The sequence below is a fragment of the Chroicocephalus ridibundus genome, chromosome 8, assembly GCF_963924245.1.
Source record: "Chroicocephalus ridibundus chromosome 8, bChrRid1.1, whole genome shotgun sequence".
NCBI classification, from domain to species: Eukaryota; Metazoa; Chordata; class Aves; order Charadriiformes; family Laridae; genus Chroicocephalus; species Chroicocephalus ridibundus.
This window is the reverse complement of record NC_086291.1, coordinates 17,182,975-17,210,972: the sequence shown is the minus strand read 5'-3', so window position 1 is coordinate 17,210,972 and position 27,998 is coordinate 17,182,975. Positions and strand designations below refer to the sequence as shown.

Genomic DNA, 27,998 nt, shown 5'->3' with positions numbered 1-27,998 from the left:
CGCGTCAGGCGGTGTGTGGGACACCCGCGATGGGTGAGGTCCTCCAGCGGCCTCCCGGCGACGCTGGCAGGAGCGTTCCGGCACCAAGATGGCGGCGGTGGCAGAGCTAAGGGCCGCGGGGCGCTGCTGGTTGTGGCTGCTGGTGGGGCTGCAGGCGGTGAGAGGCCGTTCTGGCGTATTCGCCCTCGGGGCTGAGCGCGGCTGCGATTTCCTGAGAGAAAGAGAGAGGGTGTAAGGGGGGGCGGGGCGGGAGCGAGACGTGTCCTACAGCGGGAGGCAGCGGCCCCGGCCCGGCCCGGCCCGGCCCGGCCCATCCCATCCCCTCCCCGAGGCGTCGTCCCGTGCCGTGTCCCGTTCCTGCCTCCGCGGCCGCCTCGTTTTCCTCTTTTGTCGGAGGCTTCTGCCCTTTTCCCTCCTGCTGTCGCCGCCTCTGCGCCTCCAGACTGCGAGAGCCGCGTTTTGAAGCTTCAGCGCCCCTCCGCCTTCTCTCTCGTCCCGGCTTGCCCTCTTAGCTCGGGAAACGTGGCGATCACTGCGCGTGTTGCAGGGACTCTTGAAATAAATTTACGGGCTTCCTCGCCCAATTTTAATGGGACTTGTGTTTTGTGGTAAACCTCATGAGCCGGGTTATCCTTAGTACGATGTTAAGAATGGGTCTGGAAAGTGAAGCTAGGTGGCTTTTGATTTCTAGCTGAAGGTTGTCCTGTGAAAGGCTGTCCCCGAGGTTTTCCAGAGAGGTCAGTCTTCTCTGGTTTAGTGCATCTGATGCCCTTAAAGTTCTGACCCACCTGAGCTCCAGACACATGAGGTTATACAAAAGACCTATTCAAATGTTTCACTCTAGCAACTGTGAAGTACTTCCTAAAGCGATTTGCATCGATGCTGCATTTGCTTTAATATATTAAGTTATCTAATGGGAGAGCAAAGCAGTTGCGTAACGTGTATTTGTAGTCAAAGCTTTAAAGGAGAGCATGCTGCTGAAATGAGGTGCATCACTGGCTAAGTAGCTAAAGTTTTCTTGTCCTGATGGGAAATTAGCTCGTGAAATATGAGGCTTCTTAGTCTGGCGAAGAGAAGGCTCCAAGGAGACCTTATTGTGGCCTACCAGTATCTTAAGGGGGCCTACAAGAAAGCTGGTGAGGGATTTTTTAGGATGTCGGGTAATGGTAGGACTAGAGGGAATGGATTAAAACTAGAGATGGGTCAGTTCAGATTGGACGTTAGGAAGAAGTTCTTCACCATGAGGGTGGTGAGACGCTGGAACAGGTTGCCCAGAGAGGTGGTGGAAGACCCATCCCTGGAAGTTTTTAAGGCCAGGCTGGATGGGGCTCTGAGCAACCTGATCTAGTGGGAGGTGTCCCTGCCCATGGCAGGGGGGTTGGAACTAGATGATCTTTAAGGTCCCTTCCAACCCTGACAATTCTATGGTTTTATGATTCTATAATCCTAAACAGAGACATTAATTATAAATAGTATAATTAGTATACTTGTTATTTCAGATAGTACAACAGTTATGGTACTAAAAATTGGGGAAAAAGACTTGGGAGACCCAGTTTCTTCCTCTTTCCCGCCCCTCTCCTCTCCCTCCCTGTGGTTTTTTTCTTAATCTGCTTTGAGTTTGCTATGTAACCAGAACTTATTCACAGAGGAATTCTCTTGTAATGGAGACTTTACTTGCTTTCATACACTGTTTATTTTTTGGTTGGTACCCTCAAAAACAACCAGGAAATTATTTGCCTTATATATGCATGTGCTCTAGAGCTCTGCTGGGGAAAGGTGTGAGGAGTGTTGCTGGTGGAAGCAAAATGACAATGCCAGTAATGCTATTTTTGCTTCCAGGTGAACAGATTCAAAAGTGAGGAAAAGATGACAGTAAAGTATAAAAAGGGTATCTGGCAAGCAGCAAAGTGCAAGAAAACTGTTCTAGTTGCTGTCATCATCATTAATTTAATAAGTGAACAATAATTAAAATGTAGCTTTGGCAGTGTTTGGCATCTTCCTTAGATTTTTCTATACTACTATGGTGGTGTTATATTTCTTATTGCCAGTATCCCTCAGAAAGGATAAATTAAATAGATTATTCCAGTGGAATAGGGTCCCATTTTTGCTTGCCTGCTCTCGTATGTGGAAATTACTTTAACAGTGTCCTGTAGAAAGAAGAAAAATAGCTTTCCACCTGACAGAATAGTAATTTCAAAATAGTTTTCTGTATATTATACTTTTTTGTGCATGCTTTAACTTTTTTAGCAGATACAGAGAAACAGAGTAACAAGGTGCCTAATATATTTTATATCAATTCCTAATCCATAACATTTCCTATCTGTCACATCAGTTTGGCTATAGGTTGGACACTTCAGGGGAGGAAAAAGGTTTTGTCTCTACCTTACTTTGGTATGCTGTGTATACTAAATGGTGGGTGAATGTGGTGTCCGATTTGCTGAAGGACAAACTTAGTTTTTCTTCTGTATTTTTCTGTTTGGCTCAGCATAATTCTTCTACCTCTTGGTCTGTCATCATCCAGTCCAGTTTGCTGGTATCATCTCACTCTTCTCTGAACACAGAGATGCTTGCTGGTTGTTTTGTTGGTGGTTTAGAAGTTATGGGTTTTGCTCAAGGTGTTTCACCTAGACTGAGAAGCATCTGGAAAAACTGTGTCTTCTCATTTCCCCCCCTCCCAGCATACAAATGGAAGGAAAGGTTTTAAGCTAGGGTGTGAGAAATCCCTGGGTAGGGAAGTGGGAATGTGAAAACAAAACCCAAATATCATTTAAGTGCTGGGATAGTTAGTAAAATTGTGTTTGCTGCTCATTAAAAACAGAACTGGTGTTTTACACAGAAGCGATATAATTGAGATGCCTATTCTAATGTATTACTAGTAGATCAGAATTGCAGGTTTTTATCTACACTTCCACTTTTAGTATGCCATTTTCATGTAACATTAATGCAATCATGAAATAAAAATCCTACTTGTATGCCTTATTGAGCAGTTTGGTCTATTTCATCACTCCCTGTTTGTGCTTTTCCCAAGCTTATGTGTTATACTTATTTTCCAAGTGTGTTTTTGGTGATATGAAATTTACTGAAATTGTTTCAAAAGAGCAGGCTTCAGAGAGCTGTAGCCATGTGCATTTCAGCTGATGCATTATGTTGGTTTCTTTATTAATTTGGAGCTAGCAACAGAAAAACAGTAGAGTTGTCAGAAGTGTATATAAATGAATTTTGGCAGGTCTGATACCTTAAAATATACATATTAGGAGTGTCTAGAATATACTGTTAGTTTAAGACCATTCTTCAAAATAAAGTGGTGTTTTGCGCTTATGGGTAGACCATTAGGCATTACTGTAAAACAGTCACAAGAGACTTAGTTGTTCTTCCTAATCATTAAAGTATTTAAAATCTTCCTTTTTTAAACAACTAATTTAATACTAAATATAATGTTGTATTGATTTTTCAGATAAGTGCATATGGAGCACAGTTGTCATCAGAAGCTTGCAGAGAACTGGGCTTCTCCAGTAACTTGCTATGCAGTTCTTGCAACCTTCTTGGACAGTTCAATCTGAATCAGTTGGATCCGTTCTGCAGGCAGTGCTGCCAAGAAGAAGCTCAGTTGGAAACTAGAAAGGTGGGTTTTGGACCAAATCCTTGGTGGAATAATGTAACACTTTACATTATGTTTATGAAACTTTTCAGTTTAAAAATACGTGAGAATCTGGATTATGCTCTCAAGAGAAAAATGCAACGTTTCTTGATAGTCCAATATATATAGGGTTTAGATTTGCAGACTTCCCGAACTGCTCTAAAATAATGTCCTTGTATGAGCAGAGGAATCTTTGGTTCTGTGACAGCCCTTCTCTAGTGTGAAGTGACTAACGGGATTTGTCACTTTATTGAAAGGTGTATGGGATTTGAAGTGGACAAAAAAAGAGGGTAAGGAGGGTGGTGTTTTTGATCGCAGCTATTACGTGGTCATTGACCCATAGCGTAATGGCCAGGATAGTTCAGTTCAGTTCCGTCCCTAGGAGCAAAAGGCTGGTGCAGCCGTCAGGTCAACTGCTGAAGTGTCATGAACCTGCCAGGAGCAGGGCTGCTCAACTCCATTCTACAGCAGTGGTAGCAACAAGGTTCCAACAGCTAGAAATATTGGAAATGATCTTGCTCAGAGCCCATGCTGTGCTTCAGTCAGTTAGGCTAAGGCAAAACCCTCCCTTTATCTGTAGTAAATCAATATCTATCATCTTGCTTAAGGTACATCAACATGAAATTAATGAGTAAATCTAGCAGGTTTTTCCTGTCAGTTAAATTCAGCATAATATTAAAAAAGTCTGCCTATAATTTTTTAAAAAAATCACTGATTACAGTGTTAGGTGCAATATATTAAATATCAAGAAGCAAGTGTTTGAGATTTGCAGAGAATTAATAATTAGTTCCTTAATATTGAGAAACTATTAAGGTACAGGTAAGACTGTAAATTGTATTGTTTCATATATTGACAAAAGAATGCTTGCAGTAATATTTTAGTACAATCCTTACGGGATTTGGTATCTAAGACTTTTCTTTGCTAGATATATGAATCTTATAAAGAAAAGTTTGTCTCTGGAAAATGTTCTGGTTCTTTTATGCATATATCTATGTACATAACTATACATATACATAGACACACACAAAAGCTGAAACGTTTCAGAACAAAATCTAATGAAATGTATTAGAAGGGAATGGAAAAATAAGAAAGGATCTCCAGCTGAGATGTGGTTGTGTACCACAACTAGTAACAGTTGTGGTTACAGTAGCGAGGCTTCCTGTGCTCACATAAGGAGCAGATGCTTTTATTTGCTCAGGTAATATTCTTACAGTTTTGCCTCAGTGTGCATAAGATGTAGCACAAGAACTTGTGGAGCAGGATAATTTCTGTTGTCATTTGTTGGGAAAATAAGCTAGAGGAGTTATGTTGCATTTTTGTCATTGTGACTTCTGAGGGGGGAAGAAAATATATGTCTTTATCAATTTATCAGTAATTTAGTCAAGGATGTAACTTAGTTTGTATTATAAATATTGCATTAGTAAAAATTTGATCAAACAGAATTTAAATCAATAGATATTTTTCTGATTATCCTGAATCAGACCTAGATTTCAACGAGTGGATAATCACACTTTTTGTGTAAGACTAATCAAATGCCATTTTGCAGTCAGGGCTTTACATTGTAAATATTTTTAGTCTCAAAAGTTTTTCTATTTTAGTCATGCTGAACGTAGGAGAACAAATAGCACAGGGCTTGACGGGGGTCTCAAGGTTGTTTGACAAATCCCTTCACAGTGAACCAGAATTTGTTGTGTATTCATAGGAACCAAGAGATTGTGTAAATTGCTGTTTTGTTCATCTATTTGTGTTGGCTTGCCCAGTTTCATTTTCTGCTTACGCTTTGTAGTAAATATGAGCAACTTGCTGCTATAGCACAATTCAGTGTACATCTTGATTATTATTTTATCTTTTCTTACTTCTGTGACGGTTTTGAAGAAATTTAATACAAACAATACTTGAGATTTGGAGCTAGCATGTTAAGTATCAGCTTGAACTGTAGAAGTGATTATGATTCTATTTTCGTGCATTTTCATATCCGGGTTTGAATGCAGGCTTTCTGTACTCTCTGTGTGAATAGAAATATTGGATTGTTCTAACATTATGCTTATATGGTTGAGTGCTAAATTATAGCATCGTTTCTAATATTCTTTTGAATGCTGTTTCAGAAGGTGGAAATTTTTTATACTGTTAACCACTGCTTGGAAATGTATATTTTGGATTCGCTGATTATTTTATTTTTTTTATTATTATTATTTTTTGTAAAACTTGTACTGAGTAACTTCCCTTGAAGACTAGCCAGTGGAAAATCAGTGTCAGGAGAAAGGACCTCAAATATTATCTTAACAAATTGTATTCAGAATCATTAAATTTTGGATTGAATTGTATTTTAACATAGTGCCGGTTATAATAGGTGTCTGTAATTGAGCTTAAGATTTTACTCTTACATAAAAATTAACAATCTAATTCATAGTAGCTTCTTGCTAAATTATTATTTTCATGATACACATGCAGAATAGAAAAACTGAATGCTGCCTTTTGCTATATTTTTTCCTTTTCCCTAGATTTTTTCCTTTTTCCTAGATTTTTTCAGGTTACTGTAGAAATCTTTTTTCTTACGAAAATTTGATAGTCGAGAGCGAATGGATGTTGAAAGTCCTAAAAGTGGTGTGCTTTTTTTTTTCATACCCTCTTGCTTGAATAATTTTTTTAGTCTTTATCTAAAAACCTGCATCTAGATGTAAGATGTCTGATTTGCTGATTAGCAACCTTATATGTTGCCAAGTTCCATGGCAGTGGTGCTCTGGCTTTTGCTAATGCTGTGAGTAGATGCTTGAACATCCTCAAAGTACGGGAATCTTTTTTTTTCTGAACCATGATTCCAGTAGATGACCTAGCTTGTTCATTATGTGAGCAGATATTTGTTCCCATCATGTGACGCAGCATGTTGGTAGTCTGTGCTACAAACAGACTTGCAAACTATTAGAATTCCAGGACAGACTTTGGGATTTTAAGTTAATTTGCCTTGTAAGTATGTGGCAAGTGTTAGAAATGGAGAAAGCAAGAGTTAGTTTATTGCATGACTTGCGCCTGAGTTTTAAATCAGAATTTAAAATTAAAGATAAGGGGGATAGCATGTGTATCTGAAAATTTTTATGTGTCATTGCTACTTTTCACGAATGAAATATGCCCAGTCCTAAAAATACTTTGTGCTGCATAGTATCAGTGCAACCTCAAATGAGATGTTTACAGATTTCAACTGTTTCATATCCTTGAAAAATGTTTATTAATCCTGGTCTTGTTATTGGTCCAGTATTCTGTGAATTGACATTGCGGAAAATAGCTATGAGGTAGTCTTGTTACCCAGTATTTGTCTTGCTCTTAACTTCTGCTGACACCTGTCCAGTGAAATATTTTAATTACTTCATAATTGTACTGTGGGTAAAATGAAAAAAATATTTTGGTTGTCTTCTCTTCTAGAGATTTTATATTCACTTTCAGACTAATTCAGAAGCCAGCTCAAACAGTATTGCTTTAGACAGCTGCAAGTTTTAAGCCTCAGTCTGTCAGATGCAGAGTGCTGCTGGTGTGTAAAACGTAGAAGGATGAAATGGAGGTGAAGCTAACTGTGCGTGAAATTGTAGTAGCAGGAGAGATTGTCCATATTTTGCAGCAGCTGAAAATAGCCACGCTCCATCTGCAGCTTCACTTATGCTGTGTGATCATTTCAGACATAGCTCTAAGCATATTCCATTAATTGTATATTATAATCTTAGATTTATCTCAACAATATATGCATGTCAAAATCCAAATTGATTTTAAGAATCAGCTCTGTGATGAAATTTGCAATACATTAAATTTCACAGTTGCACTGTGCAGGATTGCTACAACCTTTAAAAGTCATCAATATTTCTAAACGGAGCTTTGAAATATATTTTGCTCACTAAGATGCGTTGAGCTTCAGCATTTTAAATTTCTGCTGTCAAGTATTTGTCATGTTGTAATGTTACGGTGTTTGGTGAATTAGATAACCTGACATCAGGTGGAAGCAAAAGTTGGCTAGGAAATTTGAAACATGAAAATGGATGGTTTAGATGGCAAGTTGTCATGGGTATTATCACACATAGGTAACATGATAGACATGTGTCTATCATACGCCATTTCTAAATAGTTTATGATTCTACTGTAAAGCAAGGCAAACACAATGATACAGAAGTCTATACGCATACCTTTAAAGTAACATAGAGATGGGTAAAAACTGCTACACTGTACAAATTTGAGCAAAAACATCTAAAATCCTGAGATTTTTAGCAACTTTCTTGTGCACATCAGGATTGTCAAAATATGATAAGCTGTCAAAGCATGGTTTACTAATTTATTGGAATACCTGGCCTCTGCATTGCTAAGATAATGAAAAATTTAGGATTATTTTTCACCAGACTTGTACTAGATGTAACAATATAAATAACTTCAGGAGCTTGAAATTGATTATTGTACTGTAAGAGGGGAAGTTTCCAACTTGGCGTTCTTCCCGCACTAGCAAATATAAAAGTTTCCTTCCATTTTGACATGAAAGTATTCTGAAATATTGACCTGAATTAAATGTTGTCAGCTTAAACTTTGGCTATTTCTTTTTGCAAAAAAATTTTAAAGCCTATCCTAAGGTTGCTTTACGTTCAGATTCCCGTTCTACATCCTACCTAACCTAAAATGATTTTCAGCATTTATGACAGCTGTTTGAAAGTTTATGCAAGTCTATGGACATAACCCCATTTGCTGTAGACAAAAAGAATGGATGAGATTTAGAAAATCATGGTATTTAGTGACCTTTAGTAAGTATTGTTTTTTCTCAACACTTTGAAAAATGCTGAAACCAGGGAACTAGCTGTGGAGAAAATCCTAAGAATGCATACTAAAACACTCTGGAAAAGGGGGGAGAAAAGTCAAAGCATAGCAGAGGAACCTTTCCTAGAGTTTTATTCTGGATTTCCACTGGCCAGTAGGGTAAGCATGTCTTCATTGCAGTTAGATTGATGAAAACATGTGGCAGCTAAGCATGTTGCAGACCTGTTCCCTAGGTGTTGCATTGTAATTAATGCTGTACTTAACCAGGTACATTGACATTTCTGCAGGAAGATCATATCACGTTTTCACTGCATCAAGCTGAAATTCTTTTCCTTGCAAGTCCTTGTTATTTGATATTGTGGGAAGTCACTTTAAGACATGAATGATTCAGCCTGTTTCAACACTGTAAAACCACAGAACTTCTAGTCTGTTGAAAGCGAGGCCTGGGCTCTGACCCCTTCTTCCACATCAGCCACCTGTTTCTGCATAGTATCACACTATTTATTTGTCGCTGAAAAATACAGAGGTGCAGGAGGATATAGAAAAGAAGAGTGAATTATTTAACCCATGTAAAAATAGCTGCTAACGTTCAGTTTGGTCTAATCTGAAGAAAAGGTGACTCTTAATTTCACTGAAAAGTAAAAAACGTGCCTGTACAAATTCGGTTTTCTGTAGTCTGCCTTATCTGTCACTCACAACAAAATTGTCACTTAGGCCTTTAAACATTATAGGGTAGGAGATGAGCATATATGCAGAAACTGTTCCTCAGAACAGGTTGTTTTAATCCTAATGGATAATACTTGTATTCTCTTCATTATGTAGTTTGACCATAATTTAAAATTAGTTCTTTGGGTGGAGTTAGTGTCAGACCCCTTCTGGAAGTGAAATAAATATTTAGTGTAATATTAGTAATAAACCTGTCCACTGTAATTATGACTGTGTGCGACTTTTAATAAAAAAAAAATCAAATTGAAAGCTCCCTTAAAACTCCACCTTTTTACATGTACAGACCTTTAAATGTGCTTGTATGAATTACAAGGAGGAATAAGGTGACATTCTTTTTCAGACTTACTTTTTAAAACTCAAAATAGTTTACAAAACTCACAATAATTACTGAAACTGGAATAACTTTACGTGCTTTTAATGCTCTAGGCTACTCTTGTGTGACCCAATTTAGTTTCATTTTTCAGTTTTTTTTTTTTTCTTTTCATTTCACTAATTAAAGTGCTACTCTCAAAAATTACTGTTGGCTGCCTGCTTCTTCCGCCAGAGGCTCTTAATATGATAGTTCCAATGAAGCAGTCTCATCTCTAGGTTTTTAACTCAATGGGTACAAATAGAGAACTATTTAGAATTCATTGACATCTCGGTGGTGTAATGTAAGTGTAAGTCATATCAATACTTGTATAAATGAATTAGAATTCTAGTTTACTTGTAGCTGTTTCTCAAAAACTCCAGCTTTTTCTGTCTTTTGATGTGTTCTATAAAATCTTTTGTCTGCCTTGTAAAAATTAAATTGTGCTTTTACATAGCCGTAATCCTTATTTCTAACATGCTATATAAAAATGGTTCATGTTCATTGTTTCTTACCAAGTGAGACTATTAAAAATAGCATAATTCAACGACAGCAGATTTAACACTCAAGTAAATAATGAGAACTCTGTAATTAAGGCTTATATGTCAAATGATCTCCCTTCAAAGTTTGCTTTTAACTAAAAATTGTCCCATACAGTTCACAAAGGAATAATTTTATGAGGAATATTGATAGGGAAGTTGGGGAATTGAGATGATTGTGTTCTTGCTAATTGAGGAAGTCTCTTATTGGAGTACTGTCGCTTCAGAATATTATGCACAGCCATTCCTTGTACTAAGAATGTGATGAAGTGGATGTCCTTCTCAAGAACTTTACCGTGTACACTCTTTGCCTTCCTTCATTCTGTACATGATGTTATCAGCAATGAAAATTACTGTTGACAAACAGTAGTCCTAGATAAGGAAGGTGCAGCTAGCTAGTCAGTGTCCTAAGACAGAAATTTACCATCTTTTGTTTGGATCAGATTCACCAAAGGTTCGTCTCTGTCAGGTACACTAAGATAAAATACATTATCTGTTCTGTAGTAGGGCAAACCTTACCTATGGAAGACCTCTTTCTAGTCTTATCAGTGAAAAAGAAACGGTTAGGGAAAGTATAAATGTGAATTTGCTAAATGTGAGTTAAAGTTGTTGATGTGCATCTGTGCTGGTGAATGTGAATTAATTAGCGAATTAAGTCTGACCTTCATCTGGATACACATCTAGATAAAGTACTGGCATTTGACTTTACATTTGTTGAAACAACTTCAAAGAGTACACAGTCTACAAATTACTTAAATGTGCGAAGTCAAATAAACAGTTGATGAGTTCTGTTCTCAGTTATTTTCTTTGCAACCCTTCTAAGGTGGTTTGTTTTTTAATAAAAGTATAGATTCTGGAGAATAAACGATATTCAGGGATTCTACTTCTAGAGGTAAGTAGATGGTTTGATAGCTAAGTTAATTGTACAGTGTATTCCAAAATTGGAACTTAAACTGTTAACTTTCTGTCTCTACTTTTTAGATTACGTAATTCTGTTCACTAAGTCCAAGTGAGCACCTGTATATATGAGCCCTTTTTCTGCCACCCTTCTCTATTCTACTGTGCGCCCCCTCCCCCCCCCCCCCAATAAATTGGGCATTCACACCCCCTAATCCATGCTACAGCTGCAGAGGTCTAAAGTTGATGGTTTCCCAGCTTCTGCATGTTCTCTCTCACGCTTGTGCCTGATCTCTTGCTCACACCACCTTAGACCAAACCATTTCAGAGAGCAGTGTTAACAAAAATGCTCTGCCAGGAGGGGAGTTGTTTTGGCGTTTTTTATGGTTGTTGGATTTAAAGAGCAAAAATGTTTACATAATACTGCAAAGAGGAGATTGTTTAACACTAAGAATAAAACACATAGATGGATGACACATTTCCCATATGCTGAAGATTGTAATAGTAATGCACAGCTATGTTATGTACATACAGTATAAAAAAAAGCTGAATCTCCTACTCAAAGCAGAACTCAAAGTTTTGAAGATCTGCAAGGCTACAGATTCTACAGCCTTTCTTAGTAAATTATTTCAGTGCTTAAACACCCTCATTGTGGCTTTTTTCACTCTTATATTCAGTTGGAATTTCCTTTGCCGCAAATAAATGAGCACTTAGATTCTGCTTCAGTTTTGTGCAGAGGAATTTGCCTGTAATACATAGTACTAATCACAGGAATAGGACTAATTCATCAGTAACTGTTTTTTGACTGTTTGACTCTTTGTTTCCAAACTCTTCACAGGATAATGAGTTGTGAATGGGAACAGTTTCTTTGTTGCTAAATTTGCTGATGACATCAGTTCGGAATGATGTGTGTGTAGCAATGACTTTATTGGCTTTCTGCAGTACAGAGCAGTAATTCATAAGGTTCCGGGCAGTGAGGCTTCCCGACTGCTCTCTGCTAACCCACAGATTCTCCCTGGTTTTTCAGGGAACGGGAAGACTAGAGTGATTTTGAAAACTTCCAGCTGTCCATACAAATACCCTGCATTCTCTCCCCCTGAGAAGAGAAAATATTTTATAGTTTATGTCTCAGTGTATATTCCTTACTTTAACTAATCTATTTTTCTAGTAAAAGTAACAAATGAATTGGTAGTTTTAAGAGTTTAGGAAAGAGCAGAAGAAACTTGCACCAAAATCTCTTCTTTGTGGCTTCAGTTCTCAGAAGAACAAATATCAATTATTAACTTGTTTTTTTGCTTCCTGGGTGGGTGAGACACACTAAAAATTAATTTGCATGCCTTTCAAAAAAAGAGATCATGCACCCTGTTTTAAAAGAATAACAGTTTGCACATAACAATCAACTTTTGCCAACAAGAATAATAATATCGGTGTTTTTCCTGACTTTTCTTTGAAGTAAAACAATAGTGTGAGTTGATAGGGGATGAGGAGGTTTCTTTGGCAGATCTGCTTATGTAGTAATATGAAATCAAAGTTACAGTGAATTTCATAAAAACAAAAATTGTTTGCATTCGAAAGAGATTAGTTGTTGGTAAATATTTAGTGGAAGGCTGTCTTGCACCTGAGGCAAGTGAAAATTCCAGAGTTCTAGCAGTATTCATAAGCTGTGTTTTACTGCTTGTTCTCAGAGCTGAACTTTTATTTTTTTAAACCATTTGATACTAGGAGAGGAAAATATGCAGATATCGGAGAATCCAGATACCGTAAGATAGCGATTTGCCGTTGTGTGGCTTTATCTTAACAGCCTGTTTCATTGCATGTTTTACTACATTATGGTACTTTAATTTTTTTCAGCCGATTACAAACAGCTGTACAAATGCAGCTTGAGTGGCACTTTGTAACCCGGGCAGGGTCAGGCTTAGTCAGTAGTTGGAATAAACCAGTGTGCAAAGTATAGGTGCTATAGAAGTAAAATTGAAGATAATTTATTGTATTTTACAAAAGTTTTTTTTTTTTTGTCGTCTTTGATTTAACACCATTTTATTATGATTAAGGAGCAATCTCTGTTAAGTACCATTTTTTCAGTTCGGTTTGGTCTGAGTTCCTGTTTGGTTGTAAACACTAACAGTTCTATAGCAGCTTCATAGCAGGAATGCAACTTTTCTTCTGGAGTTTTCACCGTAACTGTGATAACAATACCGTATCTATTTATAAATGAAGCACCACTGGAATTTTGTCTTGCAGAAATAACTTTAATTGCTTTCTAATAACAGGTGAAATGTTTTCCTTCACCTAAGTTAAGGTTCCTTGGTTTTAATTGCTGGAACAATTATTTTTACAATACGTATTTTTAACTATTCTTATGTAAATGGTGGTTTTTTCTCTTGTAATTACCACTTTCCTTCAGCAATAAGGAGGCATGACTGTGGTTTTCCTCCTCTCAACTGTGGAGGGCCATCCTCATTACATCAGTGTGAACTATTACAAGACATACAGGTGCTTACAAAAACATTTTGAATGAAATTTAACTCAAGTTGATGCTTTGTAAAAGATGAGGGAAAAGCTGAGATTTTCTCACAGTGGCTTTAGAAAGCATACTATTAGAATGTTTTTTTAAAAAAGTTACTTCTCTAGATGTAGACATGAATTAGCCTGGAAATCATGACAGCACTTGTTTTTGATGTTAAAATGGACACTAGTAATTCTTTAAAGAGTCTTTATTTCATTGCTTGTAGTACTTAACTCATTTTCATGAGCTTCACTAAAGTGAAGCATTATTTTAAAATGAACTAACTTACGAGTTAAGCATTGTATAATGAACTGACTCGTCATGTTTGTATGCCTCCAGCCTGAGTGGTACATGTCATTCTTAGTAACACTTGAACACAGTAAATGCCTTCACGAGGAAGGTTGGAGGCCATCTGCTTTGGACATGATGGGATGGTGGCAGCAGTAGATATTAACAAGTATGCTTTTGTTGTGGGCTAAGCGATGCAAATAAACCTGTGTTTCTTGCAAAAGACACCTTTGTTTAGAGTTATAAATGAAGCCAATTGATTTTTCTTTCTTTTCTTGTCTAGCCATCTAGAGAGCAGCTGTTTGTCCCAGCATGAATCTGAACATTTTTGTACCAGCCCAGTTGGGCTTCAATTACGGCAGAGTTATAAGTTCAAAATATAGACATCAATGATTGAGCCATTTTCTTTGTTAAAATTTACTTTTATCAAATATTGGCTAGGCGTTACAAACTGGGAGTACTTTGTAATTACAAGCTGTCTTACATATTTTACATTTCTACAGTGATGTTGTTCCATAGAAATCCTTGTTTGAAAGGAAGAAATAAACTGTAAGAATGATTTGCAGTAATGAGAATTCAAATGGTCGTTTTACCATTGTCCGAAATTTGGGTGTACTTAGTTCTTTATACACATATATAAAATAATCAGTTAACTAGATAGAAATAGGCTATTTATTCCTTTGTCTACTTTTTCATACTAACTTCTTGATAGACAAATGCAGAAAACTGTCAGTATCAGAGCCCCAGTAGAAATGTTCAGTGTATTAGTGTGCAAACTAATATCTAAATCTAGGATTGCTGATAAATTGTTGTTGAACATTTTTTAAAGAATAATGAAGAGAGACAACGTAAGTGAAGTTTATAATCTCACTATTCCACGTTTCCTCCATCTTTGTAATTATTTCATGCTTTAAGTCCAGAGGAGCTTTAATTATGCAAGCTAGTATCTGAGCTGTTTATCAGTGCTTTTTTTAATTAAAATCTTCGTTTGGGTGCTGAAAAAAATGCTTTAAAAAAATCTGGTATTTTTGATCTCTTGAGTATTGTTTCATAGCAGTTCTGGGTTTTAACAGTCAAATCTTAGTTTTAGACTTAAGTCTAATGTCTAGTTGAAAATGTAAATGTATTTAAGCAAATTTCTGAAATGCTGTTCTGAACAGATAATGTAACGTTTTTAGTTCTATTTCCTGTGGAAGTAATGATTCCTGATTAGTTCATGTTAGGAAAGAAGTTGTAATTTCCCTGCAAATGATTAGAGCATTTCTTACGTTCTAATTTGTGGTATTTAGGCAAATATTGAGTTGATCCTGAATCCAGAATATTCATAGTCTGAAATGAAGATGTATTCCTGACTGTCCATAAAGCCTACGTAGATAGGTGACAAAGTGTGAATAAAATTGCCTTCAAGATTTCTGTCGTAGTGTGTGTGGTTTGCTTTTATGACTTGTCACTCCTTTTTCAGAGAGGTTAGTACTCATTAAATGTCATAGTGAAAGATTATTTTTTAATTACATGTATTGATGATTCCTATTTAAGTGAAATGTGAATTTTCTTCATTCCAGTAGGGTTATATTTTTCTATGTCCTGACTCGCACGTTTGTTGCGAAAACACTTCCCAAAAAAAAAAAAGAAAGCAGAGGTGTTAATTGTTTATGGAAGGCATTGAATTGAATTAAAAATTTTTAACTTAAGCTTATTCTGTCAACTTCTCTATAAACAGTCGAGTTTCATCATTAGAAGGACAAGATTTGTTATATGGTATTGACCACCATGTGTAAGATTAAAATGGCATGAAGTTCTATTTTAGTAGCCAAAAAAATATGCTGTTAATTTATATTTCAGATTCAGCAAACTATAGAATCAATTGCATGTTGCCAAAAAAAACCAACCCTAAAGTTTAAAAACATATGACAGTATACAAGATCAATAGTTGTTTTTTATTTAGATACTACATAAAACTGAAATGAACTTATGCTTTGCTTTAAGAACATTGAATCTGAAAATCTTGCATAGCTGACAGAAGTGACTGACATCTCAGTGCAAGTATCAAAGTTAGTCCAGCTTGTACGTTTTACTTCAGCCATAGGCCTGTTAATGTGATCTGTCCTCTTTCTGTGATCACAGTTAACTGCAGTAAAATACTACTTGTTGGCCCAAATGAGAAGTCTAAAGTCACTGCCTTATCTTTATTATAAACAGTATTTCACCGTCCAAGTGAAGTTTAAAATGGAAACTAAAATGTCACTTAATGGGACTTTCTAAGCATCTTTGGGGAGGAAGAAATAGTTTTCCTATTACTAGTCCATAATTCCCATTGTAACATGTCCAATTGCATTTAAAAAAAAACAAAAACAAAAACATTGAGGCTTTGCTTCCAGCAACAGTATATCTCAAATGATCATCTTTTTCCTGTTTTTACATTTTCAATATAATGAGTGGAAATTATCATGTATTTCAGCAGTCAGTCGTCGCATAAATCGGAGACAAGTCTGGAGTTGTGATCTTTTTTCTCTGGAGTTACCATCAACACAATAGCAAATTGTCTCCTCAAAGAAAGATAGTTCAGCAGATAACACAGCATAAGTAAACTAGTAATTTAGATTTTTGATCTTAACAGCTTCTATTTATTATTACAGCTTTATGCAGGAGCTGTCCTAGAGGTATGTGGATGAAAATTGGGAAGGTTCCCGCAAGTCCAGGGTAAGTAAAGCCACTGCTGTTCTTCAAATATGAAATACTGTCACAGCTGAATGACAAAATGTGCTTTTAAGTACTACTACAAGTAGTCATAAATTTTGTATATTATATCAGGTAAGTTGCATTGACCTGAGACTCATGGAAGTGGTCTCCAGTAACTGATAGATGAAATTATATTGTGCGCTTATGGAACTACTTTCTTTTCACGGATCCTGCAGTATAATTGTTTTGTCAGCGGATAATGACAGTCAACTAAAGTGAATGGAATATAGCAGTACCGTAAGCGTGCGGCAGGAGGAAGCTGCAAGAAAAGTATCTGTGAGAAATTTCAAACTGGAATTTCCTCGTAAATGGGGGAAGAGCTTAGGTGATAATAGTACTTTGATTATTTATTTTTTTTCTGTAATGAAGGTCCTAATACTGTACTTTGGATATAGTTGGACATAGAGAACGAAGACTAATCTAGCTTTAGACATAAAATTGCACAAATAGCATGTCTCAATCTATGATGGCCAGTATTAATACCTTCACATTTGAACGCTGACTGACAAATAAGTTAAAAAAAAAAAAAAAAGAAAAAGGATTTTTAAACAGGTTACAACTAACATAAGTCATGCTGCTTTGGACCCTCTCCTGCCATTTCTTCCCACACACAGATCAGTTAATTGACTGCAAGACCAGAGCAAAGCTATTTTCTCTTTCCCACTGTTTAAAATGCCAAAACAAGAATTGTTTAAATGACTTGTCCTACTACAGGGGCGTGAGGAGATTAACTTTGTTAGCACAGGAGTCCATATTATCTCCATGAGCATTCAAATTTAGCAAACATAAGAACATTCCCAGCTGTTGTTGCCCATTCACTGGGCTTCTGTATGGTTGTGAATTTCTAACAGTTAAGTGCTCTTTTGAGCTATAGGTTTGGAGAAGGTCAACTGCACCATGTCCTCAGTTATCTTCAGGTGCAGATCCTAAAAGGGAACGGCCCTCACTTCCTACTGTGTCCACACCATGAAACATGTTCCAAAAGCTTACAGTACAAAAGGAAAAACTTGACAATTTTAAAGATTTTTTTTTCCTTTCAATCCTTGGTTATCTAAACCTGCTCAAAGATTTAGATTAATTGATTCCATTAATCATATAGCTTTTTTGAATTTCAGTAGTTTTTCAGTAGGTTCTCTATTTTGACTATTAGTTCTTCTTTGGTACAGTTAGAAGAAAAAAAGGACCGACTAGTGCACTTAAAGATCTCTTTTGCCTTTTCATCCCCAATTTCTGCAGTCACTTAATCTAAATTTATCTTGACCAAATTTACTGCTAGGGTATTAGAACAGGTTGGAAAATGGGATAATTTGTAAGAGCATATTTAGAAATTGTACAAAGCAGTAGAATATATTCTTCTAGATGGTATTTGTCCTCACATTAGTATTAATCTCAGAATACTTTTACTTAGATTTTCCTCTTGATTTCAAGTTCTGCCAGAAACAGTATTTAGTGTCTCCATCTTAAGACATTAACATTCAAGAAGTGTTTTTATTTCAACTTTTCACTTGGATGTTTGCTACGGAAGTTAGGTTGCCTGAAGGTCATGCTGCTGCTTTTGAAGCACTGTCTTTGTAGGCTTCATTGAACTGCGTAGCTTGTCATTGACAATGTCTCACTGCAAATAACTCTGATTCCTTTCCCATGGCTTCTGCTAGGATTTTGTTGAGGTGACGGTTTGGGGTTTTTTTTTTTGCAGAATATACACAAAATGGCAGTAATTGCAAAACTATGTATGTATTAGAATTCCACGGATTAGTGTATGTTACTTCTGTACCTGACTGTGAAGTCTTCACTTTTATGTACCTGTGTAAATTTTGTCACTTGGCTTACTCCCACGGACTTGATTTGTCAGGGACTACTTCTGGATTATATATTATTTGGCCAAAGGATGAAGAGTGCTTTTTTTATAATGAGATTCACATCTTAAAATAGTTAAGGATGAAAATCTGTTGAATTAATAAAGGTTTGTAAAAATTACACAGTAAGGAAGTTACACAGTTGGAAAAACCTGATTATTGCTTGTGGTTACTAAATGCAATATCCTACAGTCCTTCTGTATCAAAATTTCTATCAAAATTACTGGTTATATAATTTTTAGCTACAAATAGTTGCTGAATACACCTGTGTGCCTGAAATGTGGGAATCATTACATATGGAATATATTTATAGATACTGGGAAAGCAAAGAAGTGACAAGTGATGAAAAAAATTTAGTCCTCAGCAAGAGGATGAAAAAAAATGTAGTCCTCAGCAAGATTATCTCAATCTTAAACTGAATGTTATTCTTTGTAATATCATATCAAACTACTAAACGCTTTTGTGAATATGGCCAAGGATGTCTATTATTATTTTCCAAATACAGCTTCTAGTGATAAGTCAGGTAACAGAGAACATTTCTATAAGTCTCTTTAATAAGCTCAGTAGTGAAATATTTTTCCTGTTAAGTTTCTCTTAAAATAAATAGCTCCATTATAAATGCTGTCCTGTAAAATTAATTCCTATATTACATATGTTTTGAGATTGTTCTGTATAAAACTGTTCTTAAATATTTATCATTTAAAAGCACATCCATCGAAGTAGAATATTGAAAACATGTGACAAGATTCATAGATGAAGCAGTATCTTATTATACCAGGTAATACAGAAAATGTGACAGATTTGGCTGACATCCATAAAACAAAGGCTCTGAAATAGAATGATAGGATTGCTGGGCCAGTGATTTATCTAGCATATTTGTTTTCAGTTGACTTTTCAGGGGCAGCCGTGTCCTGTTCATGATGAGATAGGAGATCACAGTATCTAGACTCCTATGTTCTTTACAGTTTGTTTAACAAAAACTGAATTAGGCTGGGTTTTTTCACTGAACGTTTCTTTCATATTTCTCCGCGTTCTTTTTGTTCATCAGTAGAATAACTCTCACCTCTCCCTGTGTGACTCTCTTAGTTAAGAAATGGACGTGCTCCCAGCAAATCTGTTACAGAAACAAGGTCCTTAATCCTTGAACTCCTGCAGCATGCAACTACATTAGATCCTCAGACTTCAGAGTCAGTAAGCACTCTACTGTATTGCCCGAGTTCTGCAAGTGTGAGGGGGATTCTTTTAGCTTCTAAAATGTAATTTGTTATGGGATTGTATGTTTAGGTAAGATCACTTATTTCCTGGTTATTTTAATCTGTAATTCTTAAATACTGATGAAAGAAAGTTAGAAAGTTATATTAAATTTGCTTTTGAAATTTGCTTTTGAAAGCACGTGGTGCTTTGTATAAAATCATGAACAGCTGCATTGTAACTTGATTAACAGACTACAAATAGTAGTTATGGATGTGCCACATTTGTAAATTCTTATCTCAAACTGAGGTCCCCAAAAGGTAAAGAGCTATAGCCATTAAAATGTAAATGAGTTCTTGATGTCTGCTTTAGTTCCGTCTTTTCGCTAGGCCCTCATGGTATCTTTTGAAGCAGGCTCAAGGTGCGTGTATTTGTCCCCAAACCAAATTATTAGAGAGTCTGAGGAAAGTAATTAATCCTTTTGGTTTGCTGTATTCCCAGTGATTTTTCACATTCATATTTTTGGCAAATATTGCCAGTTGTCTTAGCATTGCTTAGATTAATGTGACGTAATTAAACATTGGGTTTTCTTGTCTTAATAAAATATAACTCTGCTGCACGTTCTTTTGGTTTGGTTCCTCTTCTTTTCCATAGGTTTAACACTTGATAATTAGCAAAGCCTTGATAAAACCATTGTTAAATTCGAGTTCATTTAGGTATAAAAAGTTCAAGTCCTTTTTGCCTTTTTTATGTACAAATCTGTGACAGTCTGCACCAACTCGTGTTTTAGAAGTGTATTTTTTTTACTTTCAAACCACTTGCATCTAGTAATTCAGAGCCAAGTTAAGCAAACTACCCTTTATTTTATTCATTTATGCTAAGTAATATTACATTTGCTTTCTGTTTATTGAAATTAACTCAGAAAAACTATAGATAATCTTAGATGTACTTTAATCATCCTTGTGTGTGTTAGTGTTAGATCAGTTCTTTCCTACAACACATTTTGTATACATTCCATCTTTCTTACTTTTGAGTTTTAAAGATGTTGTATACGCTGCATTGAGTTGCACGAAGTACTATGCTACTATCTAATAAAATGTCTTTTGAAAGACAGTAATAATTCATGTGCTTCCTATTGCTAATTCACTGTGTGAAACATTTGAATGCATCACAAAAAAGACTTTAAGTATTTCTCTAAAAATAGATCATCCTTTGTAATAATTTTGAAACATTCCTCCTTACTCATGAATGATGATGGAAGCATTCCTTTCTGATGCTGCTCTCGGAGCACTAACAATCCTTTGCCCTGATCACATAATGGGCTCTTTTGGTGTAATACTGAGGGACAGGAGGGATAGTCACCTTCATCAAAAAAGTGTGCAGTTCAGTGCACAATCAGCATTTTTAATGAGACTTGTCTGTAGTAGGAAGCTGTGTATCTGTACACAGCATCAAGAGTTTAGAAGAAGCTGAAGGGTTCTGTTTACTAGCAAAGCAGCATAAACTGAGACGTGTATCTCCAGTTTAAAAAGTTGGATGAATCCCCATGGGCATACGTAGTCCTCACAAGTGTTACAACAGTAACCAATGGAATAAGTCTAAACTAAAAGCACAGCTTTTTAAATAACAAAAGGATTAGAGGTTTGAACAAGTGGACTTTTCCATTACTGGCAGATACTTAATCACATTAGATTCTTGCTTGAAGACATGCTGTAGCTTACCAGGAGGAAAAATTGTGCAGTAAAAATTTATTGCTGACCTTGTGCTGAAGATTTGACTAGTTCTGACTTGTGCTTTTGTGCCATTAAAATATGAAACTGATATAATAGAGATAGTAAAATTTTTTCGATCTTTACCAGGCCTTTCTGATTTGAGGCCATTATGATCCTTCTGATGCATGTAGAGACAGACAACATTAAAAATGCTGGTCTGTATGCATAGCGACAGAATCACAGAATGGTAGCGGTTGGAAGGGATCTCTGGAGATCATCTAGTCCAACCCCCTGCCAGAGCAGGTTCACCTAGAGCAGGTAGTTGTTTGAAAAGTAGTGTGAGATTTTACTGCCATTGTATATCGGCTTTCACTCAAGTTTCAAGAGATAAGTTTAATTTTTTCTCAACATCATTTTGTATTTTTTCAGTCACAGATCAAGCAGGAGATCTTTGCCCCTAAAGCAGGAATCTAAATAATGGGAATATTCCTGAATGTAGATATCCTTGGTAATCTGGGTCATGCCCTTAATATGTAACAGAAGGTAGTCAACTCTGTTTACAAAGAAGTTAGCCTAACATATAGATCTGCAACTCTGCATGGAGAGATGTGGCGTCATGTCCGTTTTGGGTCAGGAAGCTTTCTTATGGTATATCCTACTGTACCTCAAAGAATAGTGCAGGTGTGTGCGTGCATGTACGTAGACTTGCTCTTTGGGCATGAGTAATTCTTAGATTCCTTAGTAATCTCCATTTAGGACTCTAGGCTAATTCCAACAGACTAGTTTTCACAGACTTTCTTAAAACCAAGAGGTGTTACATATAAAAATTATGTGACATTATAATGATAGCAGTGAGTTTCTTCTTTCTACTCTGTTCTTAGGCAGAGGCTGCTCTTAGGTCTTTAAAAGCACTGCTCAGTATCGCCTCTCTTTGCAAAACAGTTTAGTGCTGGGCAGGCTTTAAAATGCCCATACACACCTGATTCTTTTCTCTGACCTTTTAGTTGTAGTTGATTGCATGGCAATCAGGTCTGCTCTGTAGGCTCACCTCCGGGTTGCCTTCAAAGGGAAGGCATATGCTTTGGTATTGCACATGTTTTATAAGAGCATAAGGTGAAGTGATTTTCTTAACATTATGTGAAAGGACAGTTGCAAAGCTGGCAGTAGAACAGCTCTGACTTCTAGTCTGATGTTTAATGCACCGGAACACAGTGTCATGGCACAAAGCTCAGAGTTCATCTTAAGGAAGTCAAAATGGAAAATGCTTTCCTCGCTCACCCATGGTTGGATCACATAAATTGCTTGTTTCTCTGCAGTGTAACATGCTGCTACAGGGAGGGGAAAATGGGGAGATAGCTAGGACTTTAGTATTCAACATCAAACTATTAAATAGTGGTGTAAAGATGTGCAAGTAGCCTTCAGACATAGTCTCATAGGAAGCCACAATGTTGATGTCCAGGTATAGAAGGGAAGCTGTTGGGGCAGTGCTGGAGGTGGAGCATGGGCACCACATCACATGATAAGCAACCAGCTGGGTGTCCCAAATTGTGCCTCTGACTTCTTAACCCCATCAGTTCCATTCAAAGGCTGTTTATTCAACTTAGGGCATGATTTTGCAGAAATTAAAAAGGAAAAAAAAAAAGTGTTTGATGGGATAATCTGTATCTTTAATGCATGACACTGTATTAGTTTCTCACTTTAGCTTCCAAAATTGAGAATATACAAATTTTATTTGTACAATGAGTGTTTTTCTTTGTTGCATTGCAAATTCAAGTGATTAATGCAGAAGGTCACTATGATCACCATTAGAAATAAATATGCCATTAACAGAAACCGATTTTGTTCCAGCTGTCTAAAATTTCAGGAAAAATGTTCTGCAGTGCTTCAGCTTTCAGAAGATTTAGACATTTGACATTGATACAAGTGTGTAATAGCTACTTTTAAAGTGACAAAATGTAATACTGCCTATAGAATACTTTCTTCTTCCACCTAATTTTGTTCCCATTTTATGTGAGCTTGTTCAGCCCAACACTGCAGCCAGAGAAGAGCCACCAACGTCCAAATGAGCTTTCATCTGTCACTCAAATAACAAATCCTCACACCTGTTATAAGCTTTAAGTACTGTAACCTGAGTTAACCCCCAAGGGCTATTCTTTAATACAGTGGAGTTCCACACTTCAGATTTGCTTCTGAAACTTTATCCATTTTACTATGCTCTTACAGTTCTTAAGTTTTGCATTTCATGTTACCCACTGTACTGACTGCTTCTTACAACCTCCTTTTCATACAAAGCCCTAGAGACTGATTTCAGCTTTAGATTTAAATTGAAAAAAATGTGTAAAATTTCCCCATGAAATAGCTGAACATGCTGTGGACTTAACAAAGAATAAGAAATATCTTTGCCACTTACTTGCACATTACTGTTGATGACAGCCAAGAAAACTACCGGGCCACAAGGACATGGGGGGAACACTGAAAATTATGTCTTTGTGAGTTTACATCAGAATTGAACAGCAGTATGTGAGCAAGTACTGGTTATTTAGTGCTATTTGAAATTGTTAAACAAGTACAGCTTACAATATGACATCAGTATATAGTTCTATGGGAAGAATGAAGACAAGCCTTATTTTCTTCTTCAGGGGTCTAGTATATCTGGCAGCTCATTGGGCCATTGGTATTTTTTCAGCTTGTTTCTAGTGTGTAGTGGTTGGTGCAGCAGGAGGAGTATATGATTTTGATCTGTACCGGGAGCACAGTGGAAGAGGGAAGAAAATAAATGCCACTCTGTATATACATACTGGGAAAGTGTTAAGGTAACTGTCTACAGTAATATACAGCTAGGTATAAAGATGCCAGGGGACATCTTCACAATTACTGAGGAAAGCACTATGCTTTGTGAGGCAGTATGAAACATTAGTCCTGAGGTTGCACTCATCTCCATGCACCAGCTGGATGCACTGCAATTCCTGAGAGATTCATTGTTGTCTAACCTTGAAAGAGCAGCTTTAGCATGCAGCTAGTACCTTTGTGGGAGTCAATCTGTACTGACAGGGTTCATCCTTGGGGAGACTCTGCTGACATACTACAGGAGTGTCCTGAATCCACTTAATGGCAGTACAGATACTAAATTCAGTCTTTAGCATAACCGGAATGTAAGAAGGAGGAATGAAGACTATGCTGTTTTCTAAATAAATTTTAAATACTTCTAGAACTCAGACATTCATTAGGCTAAAGTGTTTGGAAGTAGGGGATTATGCTCACGCTTTGTCCTGAAATAATTCATATTGTCTTTTCTTTTAAAAGTTAATGTTAACACAGGCCTGAGTTGTGCTGTAGGGATACAGGGACTGTGCTGCTGCTAATGCCCACTGTTTGCTGATGGGCACTTCAGGTGAAGAATTGTCCATCATCTGCCCACCTCGGACCTGAACTTCTCTCCGCATACCTACATGCAGGCTGTAGAGCCCATCTTAAACCTGATTGCCTTTAGGAGTGTCAAGAGCAGAGGAGATACCAGCTTCTCTTCTTGTTTTCTTGCTGGTTTTTGACATGTAATCTCAGAGATCTCTGCAAGACAAAGATTGTCCGTCTTGTTTACAAGAATAACACCTCTACCCACAGTTTCCTCTGCGCCCTTTCACCCGCGCTGCTGCAGCCTGTGTGGAGTGTGCTGATGGACGCGGGTCGTATTTACCCTCCCTTACAAAGCTTATCTTCAGCCAGATTTGATTGCTTTAACACTTTTCCTCACATTTGCATATCACAGCAGCATATGGGCCAGTCTACTGAAGACTGTCAGTTGTACATGCAGATAAACAGATTTAGACAGTTGCACTAGTATTGGAGGCAAATCCAAGCAGATATGAAGCTTGTTTGGAATACTAGCAAAAATAGGATGTCCCTTAGGCATAATAGGTTTAATATTATTAATTTTGTGAGGATATTAACAATTTTAACATTAAAATACCTTCTAAAGCATTATTCCAAAAGAAATAATTCAGGGAATACTAGCTTGAATGTAAATCTACTTTATGCAAGTGGAGAAGAGTTTGATTATCTTTCTTTCTTTTCTCCGAACCATAGCTTTTGTCAGGAGCGATAAGCCAAAACTCTTCAGGGGACTGCAAATCAAGGTGAGTAGTAACGTAATTTTTTTTATTTGGGATGTTAGGAAGAATTAAGCTTGGTGGAGACAGTCCTTCTGTGGATTGTTCCTTATTTGCTGATCAAGTAATCCTTTAGCAGAGGACATATATTAGCATTGCCCATATAAATCTTTAGAAGTTCCTGCTGCTAATATTAACTGGGTTATTGCTCGGTAACTGTTTGGTACCAATTTTTTGGTGGTTGGTGGTGGTGGGTTTTTTTGCGGTTGGTTGTGTTTTTTTAATGCAATAGAAAATATACTGGAATCCATAAGTAATAGCAGATGGCAAAAGAATGTGAGGAATGCTTGCATTCTGTCCTTACTCTGTGGATATCTTGAATTTATTCAAGCTTATTCTGCCATAGTTTCCTTTTCTTATGTTCTGGTTGCCCCTCATTTTCTGATGGAGCTGTCATTTCCATGCATTCCGTCATTCTTAGATTTTCCTCCTCTCTCTCAGAATTTCCTTGCTGTGTTCTGTGATTCTGTTTTTCTTTATAGTCGTCAATCGTCCAGCTCTATAGAAATGCATATACTGAATAGTGTTTCTTATGACTTACATATATGCAAAGCTGCGTAAGCTTCACTGCCTTAATCTCAAACAACTCTTTGGTTTCAAGATCTAGTGTAAGACTTCACCTTCCTCTTATAATCCTGTGTGAACTTCCAGCGTACTTCACAGATAGACATCTTGATTCTCACATCTTGTATTCCCATCTCTATTCACCAAATAGCACCATCTGGAATCACTTCGTAGCGATGCATGGCTGCAATAAGTGATTTGTCTTCTCAGCAGTAGATTCCATCTAAAACAGATTTCCTCTGTCTGTCTCATGTATTCATGTCTCTGTGTCCTCCAGTTTCTTTCAAAGGCCTTCTCTCCTGCATGTCTGACTGTTTCATTTTTATCTTAAACTTTGTAGCTGTATTGAACATCAAAGCAGTCTAGACTACAATTGGTACAGAGCACTACCAGAAAAAATTTAGTGCAAATGGATCTGGTATTTATTTTACAAGACTTTTGGAAAACAGATTAGAGGTGCCACTAGCTTCATTAAGTAAAACCAACTAGGTTAGCTCAGTAGGGTAAAGTAAAATACTCCTGGAGAAATCTTTCCATAAACTTAAATGGTTAGAGCCTTCTAATACTGTTAAAAGCTTTTATTTGCGTTACATATTTTGTGACTGTGCTTCTGTCTTCAGAAGCATTAAAGTATTATGTTACCAGCAAAGCCTACTAGACAGATACAACACAGCAGGAAGGAATGTGATTACATTAGAAATTGATAGCGGAGCTGTTGAAACGACTGGAAATTTCTAAAATGCTAAAAAGGCTATTGATTATATGACAAAAATCATTCAGCTGCTTGATTCAAAAATCCAACTTCAGTAACTTCAACCAGTTGCAGTAGAATACCATATGTCAAAGCTAGGTTTATGGCACTGCTCCCCTGCATATGCATTCAGTTGTGTAGTGGGCCAAGGAGAACAAGTAGATGTTTCTTACACATGTGCACACGTCTCTTCATTTGACTTGTTCTTCCACTTTCCTCTCTTTGACATTAAATGCAAGTCTGAACTGAAGCTAGGTGGTTTATTTAGGGCGAGTAACTGTTCTGGATCTCAAGATAAACATTTACTGCTCTTAAATTAATGTGTTTTAATTTCCTGCGAAATGAGGCCTCTTTGTCCCTTATGCTTCCTTCTTTTCTCCCACCCTCATTCCTTGGGACTAGGCAAGAAAGCATCTAATCCAGAGCTGCAAACACTGGCCAACTGCTGCTGGCCGAGTGTGCCACCTGCACCATCTCTGTCTTTAAAGCTTCAGTATCGTGTCTCCCCTCTTACCTGTTCTTCCGTTGCATACACACACGCACACAAACTCCAGCTTTGAACATCTACTTTTTTGAATCTGGACAGTAGGTGAAAAGATATCGGAGGAGAGGAGGTAGCAGCATAGGTTAGAACAAGCTGAAAGACTGACCTCATAAGCTTAATTTGATTTTTATAGATCTGTTTTCTTCAAGAAGAGAGAATACCTTGTTGTCTAACACTGCAGTAATGAAATCAGAACCAAACATGTGCCACTAGGGTATTTATGGCATTGAGCTTTGTCAGAAACAACCAAGCTTGTCTGTTTTTTAAGAATTCTAAGCCTTAAAAAGCCAAAGCTTAGGTTGATTTCTTAGCACAAATTGTATTGCCAAAGTTTGGCCAGAATACTCTGAGTTAATTTAGTGCTCTCTTCTTAATTATTTGTACTTCACAGTGTCACACTCTGGACTTTTTACTATTCTTGCTTGGACATCTTTTTAACTGATTTAAATTGAGGGGGTAGGGGGGTGTTAATATGGAGAATGCATTTAATGCATTTCCCAGGCCAAGGTAACTGACTTTTTTTTTTCCCCCCTGCAGTATGTGCGTGGTTCTGACCCTGTACTAAAGCTGCTGGACGACAGTGGGAACATTGCAGAGGAACTGAGCATCCTCAAGTGGAATACAGATAGCGTGGAAGAATTTCTAAGTGAAAAATTAGAACGCCTATAAATCATTGTTTTCAATCCGCTTTCCTCTTCATGTTTTGTCATGGTAATCTTTTCAGATGTAGTGTGCTACAACTGAAAAAACA

The 27,998-nt window shown here is 36.9% G+C and overlaps 1 protein-coding gene across 1 annotated transcript; it reads left to right on the top strand.

Annotated features, from left to right (window-relative positions):
* Positions 1 to 8: 8 nt before the first annotated feature.
* Positions 9 to 27,930, top strand: SELENOF (selenoprotein F). The gene is made up of 5 exons (XM_063343479.1): positions 9 to 157; positions 3,455 to 3,622; positions 16,361 to 16,424; positions 25,306 to 25,355; positions 27,785 to 27,930. Exons 1-5 carry the CDS (start codon positions 89 to 91, stop codon positions 27,914 to 27,916), a joined length of 483 nt encoding a protein of 160 aa, XP_063199549.1. The 5' UTR covers positions 9 to 88; the 3' UTR covers positions 27,917 to 27,930.
* The last annotated feature ends 68 nt before the right edge of the window (positions 27,931 to 27,998 follow it).